Genomic DNA, 17,711 nt, shown 5'->3' on the forward strand with positions numbered 1-17,711 from the left:
CAGTAATAAATGGTTCCCTACTAATAACCCCTTTTGTTCAAGCGGACAGGTCTCCTTTTCTCTGAGAATAATTCATTTTGGCTCTGGGCCCTCAGGAGGCAGAGCAGGCATAGGAAACAAGTGGTTGCTGGGAAAGCAATTCCCCTGGAAGGGGCCAGCTTGGATGGTCAGAGGGTTAGGGGCCTGGGGAACAAGAACCTGGGATGGGCTCGTTCCAGGCTCAATACCACTGCCACCCTGGTGAGCTGTTGCCACTGCCACTTCAGACCTCTGGCTGGATAGGTCCTTGGCCAGACATGAACGTGAGACCAGTGGTGGCTCAGGGACTAGGCTTGGAGAGGGGCCTAGCTCTCCCCCAAGAGAGGTGCACAGAGGAGCAGGTGTGTGACCTGGGCAGTCATAACTTCATGGAGCTGCTGAGATTCCTTGGATGCAAAATGGGGCTGCCAATCCCCTTATATGCCCAAGTCTGAGTGCCAGGCACACCCGAGAACCAAATATCTGATTATCATGCAGTCACTACCTCTACCTCTACCGGAAGCTCTGGGCCCATCATTCAGCTTCCGTTTCCCCATCTCATTCCCTAGTCCTCAAAGTCTCGTGGTCATGGGTGCCTTGCATTGGAGGATGCTGGGACACATCTATCTGCACCCAGACAAGGACTTCAGAGTACCCCCCACATGCTCACTCCAGCTCAGCTACAGGGTGTCCCTGAGCCCTTGTCACAAGACAAGGGCTCACAAGATAAGGGCTCAGCCCTCTCCCCCACAGGCCGGTCTTGTGACAAAGAGGTGCCCAGGCATGTGGTGCTCACTCCAGTGAGCCCTGAATCAGCACAGAAGGGTGAGCAGTGAGGGAAGGTGGCTAGTGAGAGTGGCGTGCAGCTGGGATCTCCAAGGAACATGCTGGGGTGAAGCAGGGGAGTGAGGAAGCCCCCAGAACCCTCTGGGTAGCTTCCAACAGTCAGCCCTCTGGCGCAAGTCTGAAGGAGCCTGGGGTGCAGAACATGCATCCCTGGATGATGGCCAGTCCCCAGGGGGCTGCCCACATTACCAAAATCACAAACTTTAGACAGGACCAGGAGGAAAGGCATCACATTCTAATATTGGAGTCATGTCTGCACCATATATATATATATATATATATATATATATATATATATATATATATATTTTTTTTTAGAGGCATGTTTTTTATTTATTTATTTATTTATTTATTTATTTATTTATTTGCTTGTTTTGTTTTTTATACAAGCACTGGGTACAGTCAGAAGCACGGGAGGGTGAGAGAATTCACCAGAGCCAGAGCGGGGAGCAGAGCAGGCAGAAGGACCGAAGTACACTGCTGAGGGGAGCAGCGGGCGGCAGGAGAGGTCTGCACACCATGTGGGACCCTCCTCCGGTGGCCGGGGAGCAGCCGGGGATCGAACTGGCGCCGCAGAGGCCGCAGGCAGCTTCGCAACCCAGCGCTCAACCGCTGCGCCACCGGGGAGGCCCTGCACCATATATTTTTAAGGTGGGGGAACAAAAATGGCACAGATTTAAAACAGAGGTAAAAATTAAAAAAAAAAAAAAAAAGCTTATGAAGCTCCTACATGGGGGCACAGAGAAGGCAGGAAGCTTGGAATGGCAGAGCCAAGAGTCCCAAGGGAAGGCCTCATCGCATAGACTATACAACCAGCCTCCCATGACTCAGGCGAGGTAGCTGGTCCATGAGACCACGCCACAGAGATCATGAGGTCTGAAGCACCATTGTGAGAAGAAAGTGAGGTGGCCCAAGATGGGGCCCCAAAGTCAGTCTTGAGCACATCTACTAGTCCTTTTTCCTCCCCCTTCTTTCCATACCTGGTGGAAGAGCCCAGGAGCCCTCGCTTCGGTCTTGGCTGTGACCTTGAAGAGGAGAGCCTGGGATGGCATGCAGCATACACCAAAGCGTCCCTGACCCGGGGTGCTCCCCATATAAGAGTGAAGGTATTGAGTGGTATTGCACCCTGTCCATTCCTGAGTCTCCTAAATATTGGTCCCAGATAGTGATCCCTTCCTGAGGGTGGCAATGAGCCTCACACTTCCTGCAGCTCCGGCTCTGCTAGCCACGTGCCCTCGGCAAGACACTGGGCCCCTTATGAGCATCACTGCTCCTTCTTGCAGGGTCAGTTCACCATGCCTACTGGCTGGCACCTAGGGAGCACAGTCACCAGTCAGGCCTCTCCTTCTGGCAATGAACTTGGTGATGTGGAGTCAAGTCAGCTCAGCCACCCCTTCAGCCAGTACAGAGTCCAACAAGGGAGGAGCCACCAAGGGAAGGGATGAAATCCAGGGACAGGTACCTTCAAATGCGTATCTCTCAACCTTTGGCCACCGTGGGGACCCCAGAGCCCCCAACATGGTCCCTCCTTTGGGAAGCTCTATAGGGGGGTCTGTAACTAGTTATTGGAATGGCATGGGAAGAGGGCACCGTGGGCCTATACCTGTTGCTTGGGGCCGAGCTCAGTCGCTTGGCTCTCTTCTCCAGCCAGTCCTCCAGATGGCCCTCAGGGAACTCAGCAATGTCCAATGGCCACTCCCTAGCCCGTCTCTCCTCTGTGGGGAGAAGGAGACAGAGCTAGGTGAGGGGTATATTCATACCCACCTGAACCCCACTTTCCCACAGAACAGCAGAACCTTCCAGAGGGGGTGTCTCAGAGCCTTTGGACTGTCCCCAGCATGCCACCACCTCCCCAGGTCTGGGTCTCACTCTTTTGCCCCTCAAATGAAGATGAAACACTCGCTGTCTCCCAAGCTTTCTGGAGCTGTGAACAGGATGGTGTGTGGAGAGCCTGGCTCTGTGGGAGACCCCAGAGAGGCCACCCCAGAGTCATGGGCCAAACTTAGGATCAGGGAGGCAGCACGGGGGGCAGAACAGGGCTCTGCCAAGATCTCTGAGCTGGGGCAGGAAAAGGAGCCTCAGCTTTCCTGGTTTTTCTTCTCATAAAATATCCTACAAAAACCTTTGCTCGGTGAGTTAGAACAAAGCAGTAGTTGGAATTCAAACAAGCTGGATGTGAGAGTGTGACGGGGTCAGAGTCTCTGGGAGACCTGGGATGGGGCCTGGGGTCAGAGGAGAACAATAGCACTCGTGGGCCAAAGTGGACTCCGATCAGGCCCTGAGCTGGCACTGCACCAGCGTCATCTCTTTTCATCTTCCCAAGCAGTCTCGCTCAATAGGTCAGGATAATTCCTCCAAGAGGTTAAACCATGTGTTAAGGTCATAGGGCTGTGGCAAAGTCAGGACTTTTAAACTGCCAACTGGGAGCAGAGGTGTGGGTTTCTCCCACCCCTGCCTCACCAGATATCACCTCTAGTTCCAGACCCCTGGTCTGTGCTTTCCCTGTCATGGGCCAACTGTTCCCCGAGAACCCATGGCCAATGAGGAAGCAGAAATACAGCTGCTGCCGGCACTTGCTGGCCTGGCCTATGGGGCCTCATTTCTACCCTGGGAAGCTCCTGAAAACCCTGTGTTTTTGCCAGGCCTGCAACTAACTGACACCAGCTCTTTGGGGCAGGGTCCCGCTCTGAGGGGCTGACTGGTCAGAGGGGAGCAAGGCCCAAGGGGTTGAGAGCAAAGGCCAGGCTGTTGCAGACACTCACTGGCTGCCCTCAGGCCACCCAGACAGAGGGAGAGTGAGCAGCCCCCTGGGAGACTCAAAGCTGATTTCTAACTTGCTGGGTACTCACCTGAGGCCCTCAACACTCAGCCTGAGTGCTAGCCTCAGTTTCTCCATCAGTTCGATGACAGGATGAATGAGAAAATCTATAGAGACCATCTGAGCCAGAGCTTTCCTGGTCTCTAGAGAAGTGAATTTCTCAAAGTCAGACATGCCAGTTTCCAGGGGAAGCTAAACTTGCTCTTTCCTGGAATCACCAAATGGTAGGAATCCTGAGGGCAGAGAAGGTGCTCTCCTCGTCACCTTGTTCTATCAGGTGCCAAGCAGGGGCTTGATCTATGTCACCTGATGGCGGGATGCCAAGCCAGCAGCATGGCCATGTGGAGCTGCAATGAACCCTCAGGACTCCCCGGCAGGAAGCCACACGTGTCACTCTAAACCCAGCAGGGGACACAGAGGGGAGCTCCCCTGTTCCTTCTCCATTCATGCCTGGGCGGTTTGGAGGCAATTCCTGATACCACCCCCATCCTCTTGGCAGCCTCCAGCCTATCCCACACGGTGGCCACAAGCCGGAGCTGAGGAGGCCTAGGGCAGTTTCACCAGGTTCAGACCCTGCACCCTCCCCAGCAACCCATGCCACTCCCCACAGCGGACTCCCCTCCTAAACATACCCTCCACCTGGATACTTAGCTCCTGTAGGTCTCGCTCGGACATGTGGGAAAATCTGCAGTTGGAGCCAAAGTCACACTGACCTGCAACGCGAAGACCAAATTAGTCACTGTTCAGGAAGGGCTCCCACTTAGGGCTGAGAGGCACTGTGATGAGGGGTCATGGGAGCTTGAGGGGCAGAGCTTTAGGGCCTAAGGAGGAGCATTCCAATCCTGAAGAAACACTTGGATTCTCTCTGGCTCTGCTCACACAAGCAGCTGGAGCAACCTGTCTGGTCTATCATGCCCTGCCCAACACTTCCCTGGCCAGGGATCAGTACCACTGAAGCCTTTCTAGATTGGGCTGAACAAGTCTCTGCAGGTTTCTCTTGTCACCAAACTCAAACCCCCAGTCCCTAGTTCCCAACCCCAACAAACAACATATGAGCTCCTGAAAAGATTGTGCTTCCTCTCTAGTTCTGGCCATTGCACATGCCCTGCCTTCTGCCTGGCACCCTACCTGCCGTCTGGCTTACTGGAGCAGCTGGACTTCTCCCCAGAGAGGCTTTCAAGGCAGCTTTGTCTGGGGGGTGCCAAAGTCCAGGGGGACTTTCCAAATCTTAACTAAGGAAACTAAAATGTGTCTCAAAATAACAGGAGAATAAGGTGTCCTAAATCAGCATAACCTACCAGTGTCTTATTCACGAAGCAAGGTTTGTAGGGTTGCCCCTGTCTGCAGGCATGGTGTCCATCTCAGGGGCAGCATCATCTCCTGAGGGAGTGTGTCCTTTCACTCAACTTCCCTAGGCCAACAGCAGTACCTTTCTTCAGTGCTACACTCCCTTATAGAACATGTTAATTTTCACGGTTTTCTTCTTTGCCTTAGCTCCTAGGAAGCTCAGGGTCAAACCCTTAGAGCATACAAGATCTCAAGGCAAGCATGGAGGAGACAGAATATTCTGGCTTTGCCTTATTTTCCTTACCCTGCCCTTATTTTCATCTTTGGTTCCTTCATTTACTGAGATCTAAATATCCTCGAACTATGTTCACTAGCTGAGTACCGAGCAATCAAATTGACCTAGCGTCCTTGGTTCTGATTCTGAACCTCAGCATCATCAGACCTGTTACATCTCCAGCCCTACCTCCTGGAAGGAGATGCAGGGGAGCTTGGGCTCCCAGCCTAACTTAATTGACCAGTGTATTATACAATAAATGTCTCCTGGATTTTCCTGCAATCTCCCAGTGCTTGCCTGTCTTGGGTGAGCAGATACAAATCACAATCTAGCTCAAAGAGCTGAGGACCAGGCCCTTAGAAAGATCTAAGCCACAACCCCTGGGAAGGACCCAACTGAACAGTTGGCTGATGCACCAGAGGTCCAAGCAGGTCACACTGGGCACTCTGGCCCCCAGGGGTACTTGAATTGCACGGAGCACTTTACCTGTCAGTAGAAACTTCCTGCAGGGCCGCTTGTTTTGCTCATCCAGCAAGATGGCAGCTGCATCTGTGAAAGGAGAGAGGGGCCAGGTTCAGACTTCTGTTGCACACGGGCACCTCCTATCACTAGGCTCAGTTGTGAGTTCAGCAAAGAGCTCCCCATGCAAGGAGGCGTGAGAAGGACAGCCACAGGCGAGGATGTTGGGCAGAGGGTTCTCAGCTTCAGGTGACTTCAGCCCCTCCCACTCCACTCAGACCCAGCTAATGGCAAGAACCAGGATTTAGGTCACTAGTTCTTGAATTTGGTATCACAGTTCTCGTGCTGTCTTTGCAGCTGGCGGGGAATCTATAATTACTTCAAAATTAAAAAGCGACAAGAAGGGCCCTGGGGGCTAGGGAGCCCACCGTAAGCCCCAGGGCCCAAACACCATTCTGCTGTCAAGCCTGCCATCACTGCTCTCAGCTCCCTCCTCACATCAGGTGCAGGTGCTCAGAACTGAGCCAGGACTTCATGGCAAACCTTCTGGATATGACCTTTAACTTCAATTTCCTCTGATTTTTCCTATCTCTGTTTTCACCATATATTTATGGTTTAAATGTGTATGTTCATTGGTAAAGAACCAGTCAAAATCTGTAGGTGAGTAAGAAATGTCAGGAAGGAGCCCTGACTCAGAGGCCCTGATGTTGCCCGGGGGAAGGGGCGCGGCCTGGACTGGACACTTGCCTCATTTATCCACTGCTTTCTCCAGTGGCCTGGGGTAAAGGAAAGCCTCTGGGCTTTGGAGTCCAGGCACACATGGACTCCATGGCCATGAGCAAGCTGCTTCATCTCTCCAAGCCTCAGTTTCCCCATATGTACAGTGAGAGGAAAATTCCCAACCTGGACTGCTGTGAAAATTTAATAAGATAATGAATGGAAAGCACTTGGCAGAGAAGGCTGGTGGTTCTCAACTCTTGTGGCACACTAAAAGTGCCAGGAAAGTAACAATGAAGTCACCTTGGGCTGGGAGAAGCCTCAGCCTCACATAACCTGCGTGACACTAACGTGCACCCAGAGGCGAGAACCTCCATGCTCAACAAGCAGTAGCAATTCTAATTTTATTTCCTCCTCACAAATCCACTGTATGGTGCTGACACCCCCATTTCATAGTAGGGAAAGTGGGGGTCCAGAAAGGGAAATGACCTGTCCAAGGGCAGTGAGGAAGTGGCAGTGCCAAGTTTGAATCCTGGAGTATGAGTCTAAAGGCCCTGCCTTTTTCCCAAGCCCTGCCTTTTTCTCCTGGTGTCTGGGTGAGTGTCTGACACCAATGGGGGCTCCTCCTTCCCCAGAGCAGGGATGCTGGTGACTGAGGCCCAGCTACTGGGGTCAGGACTCACTCCAGGGGTGGCCTGGAGGAGCATGGGGGTGCCACCAGCAGAGGGGTCCATCTGTCTGGACTGGTCATACTCAGCCTGCACAGCTGATGCCATAGGCCTTCCAGGGGAGCTGGGCTGGTGGAGGGAGTATGGATGCTGCCCTGAGGGTAGACAGCTGAGGCTAGCGGAGGGCTGAGTTTGAGTCCAAGACAAGGGACTCTGGCTGTGCACTCAGTATGAGAGGAGTTCCAGGCTGCTCAGAATCTAGACAGTGGTTCTGAACCCATGAGAATCACTGGCTAACTTTTAAAGTACTTGGCTGGTGGAGCCCACCTTTCTCCTTAATTCATCTGTGGGAGAGAGCATGAGAACTGTTTAAAAAGCTCCTCAGTGACTCTGAAGTGAGACACCCTACTCCAAGCGTAGGCCCTGCAGAAAGAACCCTGTGCTCCTCTACTGGGTATGCAAGGCTCCTCGTCATATGACCCTATTGGTCCTTCTTGCTTCATCTCTCAAAATTAACAGCTGCCCTGGTGCTCCGTGTCTATTTGCTCATTCATTTGGACATTCATCTAACAAACATTTACTGAGCACGTCCTGTGTACCAGGCACCATGCCAGAATGAGGATTTAGTGAAAGTCAGACCTGGTCCTTCCTTTCAGTCAAACAGTCACACTAATCCATTCAGATATAAATGGAGTAAACAGCTAGCATACAGTCAAATGACGGTGCCCAGCCCGGCAATCAGGGAGGGCATCCAGGAGAACTTGATGCTTGAGTTGAGTTCTGAGATGGGAGGACCAGGGTGGGGGTAGGGGAGAGCGCAGGAAGGGCTTGCCATCATGGGGAGCAGTACCTGTAGTGGCAGGTATGGCTGGACTCAAAGGGAGAGATCAGTAGAGCATGGAGGCCATGGATGTCAAGGGTTCTGCCCCGAACCTACTGTTATAGCTGGGTGCAAGGTCACTTAGGAGAGGGGCCTGGTTTTATTCACTTTTATGTCTTCAGAGTCTGTCTGAGAGCCAAGGACATACTAAGTGTTCACAGAGCACTGGCTGAACGAATGAGATCCAGGGCCTGAGGTCAATCCTTTTGTGAACCCATAGGTACTATTCCTACTTACTAAACCCTTAACTGTAACTGTAAGACATATAGTTTTTAAGAGATTAATGAGCCCCTGTCACATCCTGGGAGGTGGGCACTGTTGCTATGGCTGTTTCACCCATGACAAAATTAGGGTCACACTGTTCTTAGTGACACCTTGGGACTAACATCCAGGCAACCAAGCTCAGGGTTGATCATGGTAGACAGATCATCAGCCCTTCTGAGGGCTAAGGACTTGTCCAAAGACATGAAGCTGGGAGCAGAGCAGTGCTAAGTTCTAGCTCAGGCCAGGGAGCCCCTGTGCTGCGTGGCTGTGTAGATGAGCTAGGGCCTGAGGAAGCCTTTAAGGAAGTAGAAAGAGCTCTTATGTCAGCTTGGGGCTTCCAAGTGAGCTGATCCACTTCTTTGGATTTCAGTCACCACCTTAAGTGGGGATCTCTGACCTAGCCAGCCTCCGTCACAGAGTTCCAAGCACTGGACATGGCTGGGGCTGTGAGAGGACCCTGAGAATGCAGGACCCCCAAGAAGGGGCTCATGGTGCCCACTGCTAGCTATCTCTCCTTTTCTATAGCCCTCTGCTGATTAGTCTGGACCAGAGACCCAGCTACTCTTGCTTGAAAATCAAGGATTAGGAGCAAACACCAAGGTGATCCTGAGGCCCAGTTCCATGCCTGACACCAGAGTCAGAGGCCTTGTAGGCACCCAGGAGACCCTCTGCTAATGAACCCCTCTCTACTCCCACTCATGCCTGCTCAGTGGCCTGACCATTCTTTCTTACCCAAGCCTCGGATTCTTCATGTGAAATGGGGGGAATCTGAGAGAGCTTTAAAAATACCATGCCTAGAGAATCCATGCCAAACCTACCTCTGGGGATAGAGTCAGGGAATCAGTTTTTTATTTAAAGGTCTCCAGGTGATTCTAATTCCAAGGGCTGAGACACACGGCCTTAGAGAATTACTGAGAAAAGCAGATACAAACCATGGAAGGCACCTGGCATGCAGCAGGCAATCAATAAATGCTCACTGCCTTCGTGTGAATTCTGAGTCTCAGAAGAGGGAACAGTTTCCTCTTCTCCTTCCTTCTTGGCTGCTGGGACTCAGCCCTTCCCTTTCCTTTACTTTCCTTCCTGGATGTGGGCCCTGTCCCCAGAATCCTGTTCCCCAACTCATGGAGCATTGGTTCCCACCCTGCTCCTGCCCCACTGCCAGCCTCCTTCTCCCTTTCAGAGGCTCCTGGCTGGCTGGCCACTTCCGCCTGCACCTCTTTGGCTGATGCTATTGTCGAGGATGGCAGGGCAGCTGCTCCCCTCTAGAGAGCGCTCCCGGATGCCATGCCCTGTGCTAGGTATTTGCACCCTTAGCTCATTCCCCTAGTCACACCGGCTCAAGCCTTTCCTAGAAGAGCCCTCCCTCCGGCAGCTCAGTTATTCAGCCAGCCAGCCAGTCATTCAGCAGCCAATTATTGCACCCCACCGCTCACGGGGCAGTCAGTCATCACTGTCAAATGTAGCTCTGGTCATGCTGGCTGCTGCCTAAAGCCTTTCAAAGGCTGCCCTCTGCCCTTGGGATAACCCAGGCCCCATACTGCAGCCTCCCCAGGCCCTCCTGATCTGGTCCCTCTCCTCTCTCCAGCTCCCGTCCCTACCATCTTCCTCTCCCACTGTGTCCAGTCGCACCTTCTCCCTTTGGCTCCCAGAACACCATGCTTGCTTATGCTGCCTGCCTGCCTCTGAATGCCCTTTGCCCAGAATGGTATAGCTGGCTTTTTCCTGTCTTTCAGCTGTTGGCTCAAATATCACCTCCTCAGATAGGCCCTCTTCCTGGCTACAGTATCCCCAGGGCCTGGAACATCACCTGGAAAAAGGAGCCCTGGTCAAGATTTCTGGGGAAAGGAGCCTGCCGGTCTGAGGACCCATCTACCCTATAGGCCAGGAGCCCAGGCTCCTTTCACTCTTCAAAGAGCCAAGACTGGACTGTCACTGGCCCGCAGTGCTTCCTGGTGTAACGATAAGAAAGATGGGAGAGCAGAATTCTACCAGCCTGGCCAGCAGACACCTACCTCGGAACATGTCGTACCAGACCTTCTTGGCTTTGAGGTGCTGCAGTCCATTCAAGTGCTTCTTGCGGTTATGGAGGTTGTCCTGGAAGGAGCGATCACAGTAGTCGCAGAAGTAACGCTTCCCCATTACACCTATCCCAGGTGCTGCGGCTGCCTGAGAAGTCACAAAACACTCAGAGAGTGGAGGAAACTCCCTCCCCACAAACCTACAGCACACCTCCCCAACACTAGCACACAGACCAGGCCTGTGCTGTGCAAGGAAATTTCTATTATTTGCACCACCTCTTTACACCTCACGACAGAGCAGAAGAATGTGGGCTGATGATTATGGCCTAAGATGCCGTATTCTAGAGGGATCTTTTCACAGACTACTCAGGCCAGTTAATGTGAACCATAGCAGTTGAGGCCCAGGAATCAGCATTTTTTTTAAACTTCCCCAATAAATACACAAGTGTAGCCAAGCTGGAGAGCCAAAACCTTATATCCCCTGGCCAGCCCCCTCTCAACCCCCCCCCACCCCCACCAGCACCACCTCTGATCTCTTTATTCTCTCAATGCTGGCCACACAGGCTTCCTCTGCTCCTCACACATGCCAAGCACACACCCACCTCCTGGTGTTGGCACCTGCTGTTCCCTCTGTCTGAATGCCCCTCCTCACGTAGCTGCCACACTTTGTTCACTGGACTCCTGCAATCTGCCCAAACACCGCCTTCTTGGTAATCTAGTGTGACCACTTTGTTTAGATTGCAGAAACCTCCCCTTAGCTTTCTCCATTCCCCGCTTCATTTTGATCACCCTTCAAAATAATAAGTAAGCTATTCGTCATGTTTACAGTCTTTTCCCCCCAATAGGAATATAAATCAATGTGGGCTGAGATATTTTTGTTTTGTTTATTTCCAAAGCCCCAGCACCAAAAGTGGTACATGCTATAGAGAATACAACCAATTATTTGTTGACTAAAGGAATTAATTTCCTTAAAGGAATTAATTTCCATCTTCCTTATGGGACAGCTGAGGTTCAGAGAGACGAAATGACTTGCCCAAGCTCACATAGTTGGCAAACAGAAGGCAAACCCAGGTATCCTAAAAACCTGCCTCTGGCAGAGTCCCCTCTTCCACTGTCAGTTCAAAGCTTAGAGAAGACAGGGGCCTCAGGCAGAATTGCAAACAATTAACCTCCTAGGTGACAGGTATCCCCATTCCCCAATCACTGAGAGAAATAATAAGTTTCAGGGTCTTAAGACCCCTCAACCATGGTGGGCACAACAGCCACTCCTGATCATGGTCAGCAAGTGGGTCCCCTAATTTGATGCCATAAGACCAGGGGAGAGTTGGGGCCATCATCTGGGACCTGCATTAAGCCTAAGCCAGCCCCTCACCTTTTAGGTCCTGTAGTCTGACCCTCATTTCACAGAGCACCTTCCAGAGAAAGAAGGAAAGTGACTTCCCTAAGGTCTCTAAGTAGCAGCCCAGGCTATGAGCAAAAGCACCAGACTCCCAAGATCTGGCAAACAAAGATAAAGCAGGGACCTGACGCACAGGGCAGACAGACGGGGGAATGCATCTTGGGAAGAAGACATTGAGGAGAGACACAGAGACAAACAAGCTCCTGGACAGTTCAGGCAGCCACACAAGCTGATGGAGAAAGCTGCTCCTGCAGCAGACAGGGACAGCAGCCATTAAGTCAAGGGCTGTAATGGGATCAGGAACAGACAGTCATTCAAAATGAAAACGAATAAAACCTCTCTTCTCCCATTACTGCTGAGAAACTGCATCCCAGACACACGGACTTGATAAATTAAATTTGGCAGCTCTAATACACCCCGTCTTGCCAATAAACTTATAGGAATTGGATTGAAATTGTAAGAGATGAACGTTTAACGGCCGAGTGCTTAACCAAGCCATCACGAAGCCTGAAGCTCTGAGGAGCTGCTGGCTCTGGAGAGTAATGAGGAGGGGAGAGGCAGAAGGAAAGGTGTCCCTCTGGGAGACTGAGATGGAATAGTGTCTCTGCGGCAGATTTTGCTGGACAAAATCACACAGGGCACCAAGAAGCCAGCTCTATGTGACCTTGGACAAGAAACTTCTCCCTACGCCTCTACTTGCACTATGGGCACATGAGGCTGTGGGTCTGATCGGTTGCCTGGTTGCCTGGGAAGTGGTACACAGAAGTTTGCTGATCCAAATGGGTTATTATTTTTTTTTTTTTGATTTTACTATTCGTGATTCTTTTTTTTTTAATTTTTTTTTAAGATTTATTTATTTATTTATTTATTTATACAAGCACTGGGTAGACTCAGAAGCGCGGGAGGGTGAGAGAACTCACCAGAGCCAGAGCAGAGAACAGAACAGGCAGACCGATGAAGAAGTACACTGCTGAGGGGAGCAGTGGGTGGCAGGAGAGGTCTGCGCACCATGCGGGACCCTTGCCCAGCCGCCGGGGATCGAACCAGCGCTGCAGAGGCTGCGGGCAGCCCCACAGCCCAACGCCCAACCACTGCACCACCGGGGAGGCCCCAAATGGGTTATTAATAAAAGAGTGACAGCTATTAAATGACTATATCCAGCATTGTGCATAGACTCAATAAATGCTACCCAGCATTTCATTTATTGAGCACCTACTAGGTGCCAGCACCAGGCCAGATGCTTTATACTCATTTAAAACTCAGGTTAACCTGTAAGGTAGAAGTTATCACATCTTTTCAAATGAGGGCATGGAGGCTCCCAAAGTGAAATGATTTTGCCAAGGTTAAGTTGCAGAAAGAATCTCAGCTGGGTTTAGAATCCAGGCAGGATGGTGCTAGAAACCATACTTTTGATCACTTATAAAAGTCTCCTCCCAGCAAATGATACTGATGACAGTTTTCCCAAAACCATGAGAGGTATGAACAATCCCATTTGGAAGGAAGAAACGGAACTCAAAGAGATGGTGAGAGGTGCCCCCAGTACAGATCCAATAAGGGCAGAGCGTCTGAAAGAATGCCTCCCACCAGCACCCCAGGAAATCAAAACCTGCCTAGCAATGCTATGATCCAAAAGATGAGGCCCCTGGTTTCATGTGTGTAGGGGGGCAGGGAGGTAGAGAAAGACAGAGACTGAGAGACAGAGAAAGAGAATAAGATACACACACACCCCATGGAGGGCAAAAAGCATCACTTGAGAGCCGCAGTGGCTGTGCCACCCACCCATGTCTTCCTCTGCCACGTCCCTCATCTGGGGGACTGCTCAGTTGTTCAGGATGGGTCAATGGGACCCTGAGTTCTAGTCCACCTCTGCTAGGTGAGACTGTGTCACTTGCACTCTCTGGGCCTCAGTTTTCACATGTAAAGCAGCCCAGACTAGGAGATCTCTAATGGCCTTTCCGCAGTCCATGTTATATCCAGGTGTCACTGCTTCCTAACTATATGACTCTTGGCAATTAACTTCCGGTCTTCGTTTCCTGCCATGAAAATTAGGATAATAAGAGTACCATACACATACTTCATTTAGATTCACAGGAAGCCACAAGACATGTTGGCTGTCATCACTGTCATTATTATTGACCTCCAAAAAGTCCCTATGTCAGGAAACTAAAGCTCAGAACAAGGAATAGGATGTCGGTGTTTAAGTCAGCTAGTCTGTATAGCAGATGAGGGAGGTGAGTTGCCCAAAGCACACAGCACAAGGCAGAGGTGGAAGTGGATCCTAGGCCCACAGTGAACCCAGACCCCTTTCCTGTGCAGCTGCTCTGCACAGCGCCCCCACTGCCCGTGGTGGTGGCAGGGCGGCACATTGGCTCTGGGTGACTGCATTTCCCACCTACCTCACAGGCCTGTCCCCACGGAGGCAGAAGGCCCTTTGCTGGGCAGGAGCTGACCTTCCACAAGATGACCTCCCCAGGTATCACCCCTGTGTGAACCTCTAGGGCTCCAGTGCCTTGGCACTGATGAGACAAAAGCACAGCTGCAGTATCCTCCAGACAGGTACAGCACGCTGCCAGATACATAACTTGGCAAGCAGTGTGTACTTTACTCTAACTCACCCCTCAGCCTGGTGTCCTTGCACCAGACACAACCTGTACCACTGCACTTGGCAGCCCTGAGTGGGAGGTCAGTGAAGGGGGGCGGGGTGGGGCCAGCAGGACGTCCCTGATGGCGCTCACACACCAGCGTGGGGTGCTGACTAAGCTGGCCCTCTCTGCGGTGATTCATCCTTGTCCTCGGAGGCTGGCATGCTCCGCAGCATGTGAGCAAGGCCCTGTCCGGAACACAGAACAATCCAGCCCTTCTCCCTTGCAGAGAACACAGGTGGTGCCACCCTCCCTGTCCCAGGGACCAGGTCCAAATTTGCAATAGCTTCTGCCAATGCTCTGGCACTTTGCCAGGTGACAGAGTGGTTCCTCATGACCAAGGGGCAGTGGACAACCCTCTGGGCCACCCGGGTCCAGGTTGGAGTCTCAGCGTTACCACTTATCAGCTGGCTGACCTCTGGAGAGTTATTTCATCTCTGAACCTAGCTACAAAACAGGGACCCGGGCCTGCCCTGGTGGCGCAGGCGGTTGAGTGCCGCTCTGTGAAGCTGCCCGCAGCCTCTGAAGCATGGGTTCGATCCCGGCTGGCCGGCGAGGGTCCCACATGGCGCGGCAGACCTCTCCTGTCTTGCCCGCTGCTCCCCTCAGCAGTGTACTTCATCAGTCTCCCTGTTCTGTTCCCCGCTCTGTCTCTGATGAATCCTCCCACCCTCCCGTGCATTTGGCCTGTACCCTGGTTCTTGTATAAATAAAAAAACAAACAAATAAATAAATACACCTTTAGGGGGGAAAAAAAAAACAAAAAAAAAATACAAAACAGGGACCCCCTGCAGTGGATTCACCAAGGTAGTGATTAAGTTAAATAGTTTAGTAGTTAGGATGCCTAGCATGCAGTTAGTGCTCAAAGAAGGGAGGTTGTTACTGCCAACATCACTATTACCCAGGAGGCCCCCCTCCTTGCTCACCCCATAGGCACACCCTGATCACCTGATTTTAAATTGCAGCCAAAGTGGCAGCTGCAGACACTTCGTCCCCTGACAACAAGCTGTTTCCACAACTCGGTGCACCTTCTCACACAGATTTACTGTCACGTGAGCCTGTTTCCCCCAGAATGCAGGCTCCACGAAAGCAGAGTTCTGTTGGTCCAGCTGCTGCACCCCAGTACCCGAATAGGGCTTCACGCACATAACAGCTTGTGGAACGAGCAAGGAAGCAGCCTACAGAATGCAATGCCACTCTCCCTCTTTTTGCCACAGGCCCTCTTTGCTAGCTTGGATCTGGGTAGTTGAGGATGGAGTGAGAAGAGACAAGGAAGGCCCCCAAAGCAGGTCTCCTGCCACCACCACCCTCCCCAGGGGACCTGCCTCCAGCAGAGTCCCATTCCACTGATGTAAACCACACCTGACTCTCCCTGGCACCTGACTTCAGTGCTCTGGGCCCAAGGAAAAGGAAAGATTACCAACTAATTGAGACACAGGCAGACAGAAGAGGGAAGAAGAGGATTGGGTGGCTAGGTGATTGGGAAGGGCAAGAAGATAGCTCAAATTTGAGTCTTATGTGTTCGCACTCATACTTGGTTCTCATTCTCTTATTTAATCCTCACAGAGACCTTCTGAATAAATATGAAGGTGTCCATTTCATAGATGAGGACACAGGCTCAAAAATACCCCTTATCTGCCACAGCTAGGAGAAATGCGTGGCCATTGGTGCTGAGGATCCCCGCACCCTCTCTGGGAGCTCTCGCCATGATGCCTGAGGCCCCATAACCAAGCACACACTGGCCAACCCAGGACCTACCCCCTCCCATCCTTCTGCTACATGGGGGCGGGGGGCAACCACACAGCTTTCGCATCCTAACTTGGCAGGTTTAGGACAGGGCCAGGATCTAATGAAGCTCTAATGCAAAGCCCATAGGCCACATAATTGGACAAATGCTAGCCTAGGATATCAGATGATGGGCTGAAGAACAGAGAGGCCAATATTATTTAATATTGGGGGAGGGGGCGGTCATGGGGCAGGTGTGTGCTTCTTCAATACTCGGTTCCTTTCATTTGTGCGTCTCAGGCACAGAGCTAGCTTTGGCACAAGGCTAAAATAAGCATGGCTGTGGCCAGGGGCTGGATGCACAGTGTAATTATCCTGGACTAGTGCTCACCACAGGCTGCCCTCAAGCTCACCTGTCATTTCTTCTAATTATGGCACTGCCAGACCTCAGGTAAACAGCAAACTGTGGCCAGAGGACAGCTTCATCGCACACCCACTAGGAGCACAGCAATGTTCCAGTTGCCACATATGCCTGCCGTCTGGAATCGAAGGCATAAGAACTACCCTGTGGGGCTGACCTGCAGACTGCCCTCTCAGGACCCAACTGCAACAGAAGTGCCAAGAGGATCCAGATGTCTTCCCTGACAGGAGCCCAAGGTATCAGGGGTCTCTCTCTGATGCCCTGGTGTTTTAGAGCAACCACACAGCTTTCTCATCCTAACTTGGCAGGTTTAGGACAGGGCCAGGATCTAAGGAAGCTCTAATGCAAAGCCCATAGGCCACATACTTGGACAAATGCTAGCCTAGGATATCAGATGATGGGCTGAAGAACAGAGAGGCCAAGAGCTTGCCCCAAATCACACAGACCACTCAAGCCAACACTCACTCTAATCACTCAACCCTCATCTGAATCCTTCCCTGCCACTTTCAGGCTGTGAACTCTCAGCAAATACTTACCCTCTGAGCCTTGTCTAGAAGAACAAGGGTAACAATACTATGTCATAATATTATTATGATTAAATCATACGTGCTAGGTACTTAGTGCAGTGCCTGGCGTGCCAATGGTGCTCAATTCACATTTGTAGATGTGGCTGCTAGCCTCAGTGGCTCCCAGTGATCTCACCTCCTGGTGTTTGCAGGGTATGTTGTTCCCTCCCAGGCTATATCAGAATTAGTCTGTGTGACTAAGAGAATAACTGCAGATGTGACAGACGGTATGTCACTTCCAATATCAGGTAACCAAAGACACTGCAGGTTCCAGCCTAGCGGCTCCCTTTCTCTGGCCACTTGCTCCAGGGGAAGCTAACTGCCCTATCATGAGCAGCCCTGTGGGGAGACCCAAGTGGTAAGGAACTGATATTTTTTTGCTAATAGCCATGAGCAAACTTGAAAGTCAACCTGCCAGTCTCAGGCAAGCCTTCAGATGAGGATAACCCCTGCTGGCATTTGACTGCAACTTCATGAGACACTGAGCCAGAATCACCAAGCTAAGCCGCTCCCAAATTCTGGACCCTTAGAAGCCATGACTTAATAAATGTTTATTGTTTGGGGTCATTTGTTATATAGCAATTAATAACAAATACAGTGAAATAAATGAATGAAAAAATCAAATCACTTTATAATCTCTGGTGGCCACAGGTACAATGTGCCATATATCCCAAAACACTCCTTAGTTAAGTCTAAGCACCCACCCACA

At 51.4% G+C, this 17,711-nt stretch overlaps 1 protein-coding gene across 2 annotated transcripts in view; it reads right to left on the minus strand.

Moving 5' to 3' along the window:
• The window catches only part of ZMAT5 (zinc finger matrin-type 5), a 28,388-nt gene that overhangs the window by 3,675 nt on the left and 7,002 nt on the right, over positions 1–17,711 (minus strand). For both annotated transcript variants that reach the window (XM_037510855.2, XM_054695240.1), the window contains exons 2-5: positions 10,244–10,397; positions 5,730–5,792; positions 4,315–4,395; positions 2,468–2,579 (exon numbers count right to left, since the gene is read on the minus strand). In XM_037510855.2, the coding sequence (XP_037366752.1) occupies positions 2,468–2,579; positions 4,315–4,395; positions 5,730–5,792; positions 10,244–10,370 (383 nt within the window). In that variant the 5' untranslated portion in view covers positions 10,371–10,397. The remainder of the gene's footprint in view (positions 1–2,467; positions 2,580–4,314; positions 4,396–5,729; positions 5,793–10,243; positions 10,398–17,711) is intronic.

The sequence above is a fragment of the Talpa occidentalis genome, unplaced genomic scaffold (genome assembly GCF_014898055.3).
Source record: "Talpa occidentalis isolate TD23 unplaced genomic scaffold, MPIMG_talOcc4v2.1 talOcc4.14, whole genome shotgun sequence".
NCBI classification, from domain to species: domain Eukaryota; kingdom Metazoa; phylum Chordata; class Mammalia; order Eulipotyphla; family Talpidae; genus Talpa; species Talpa occidentalis.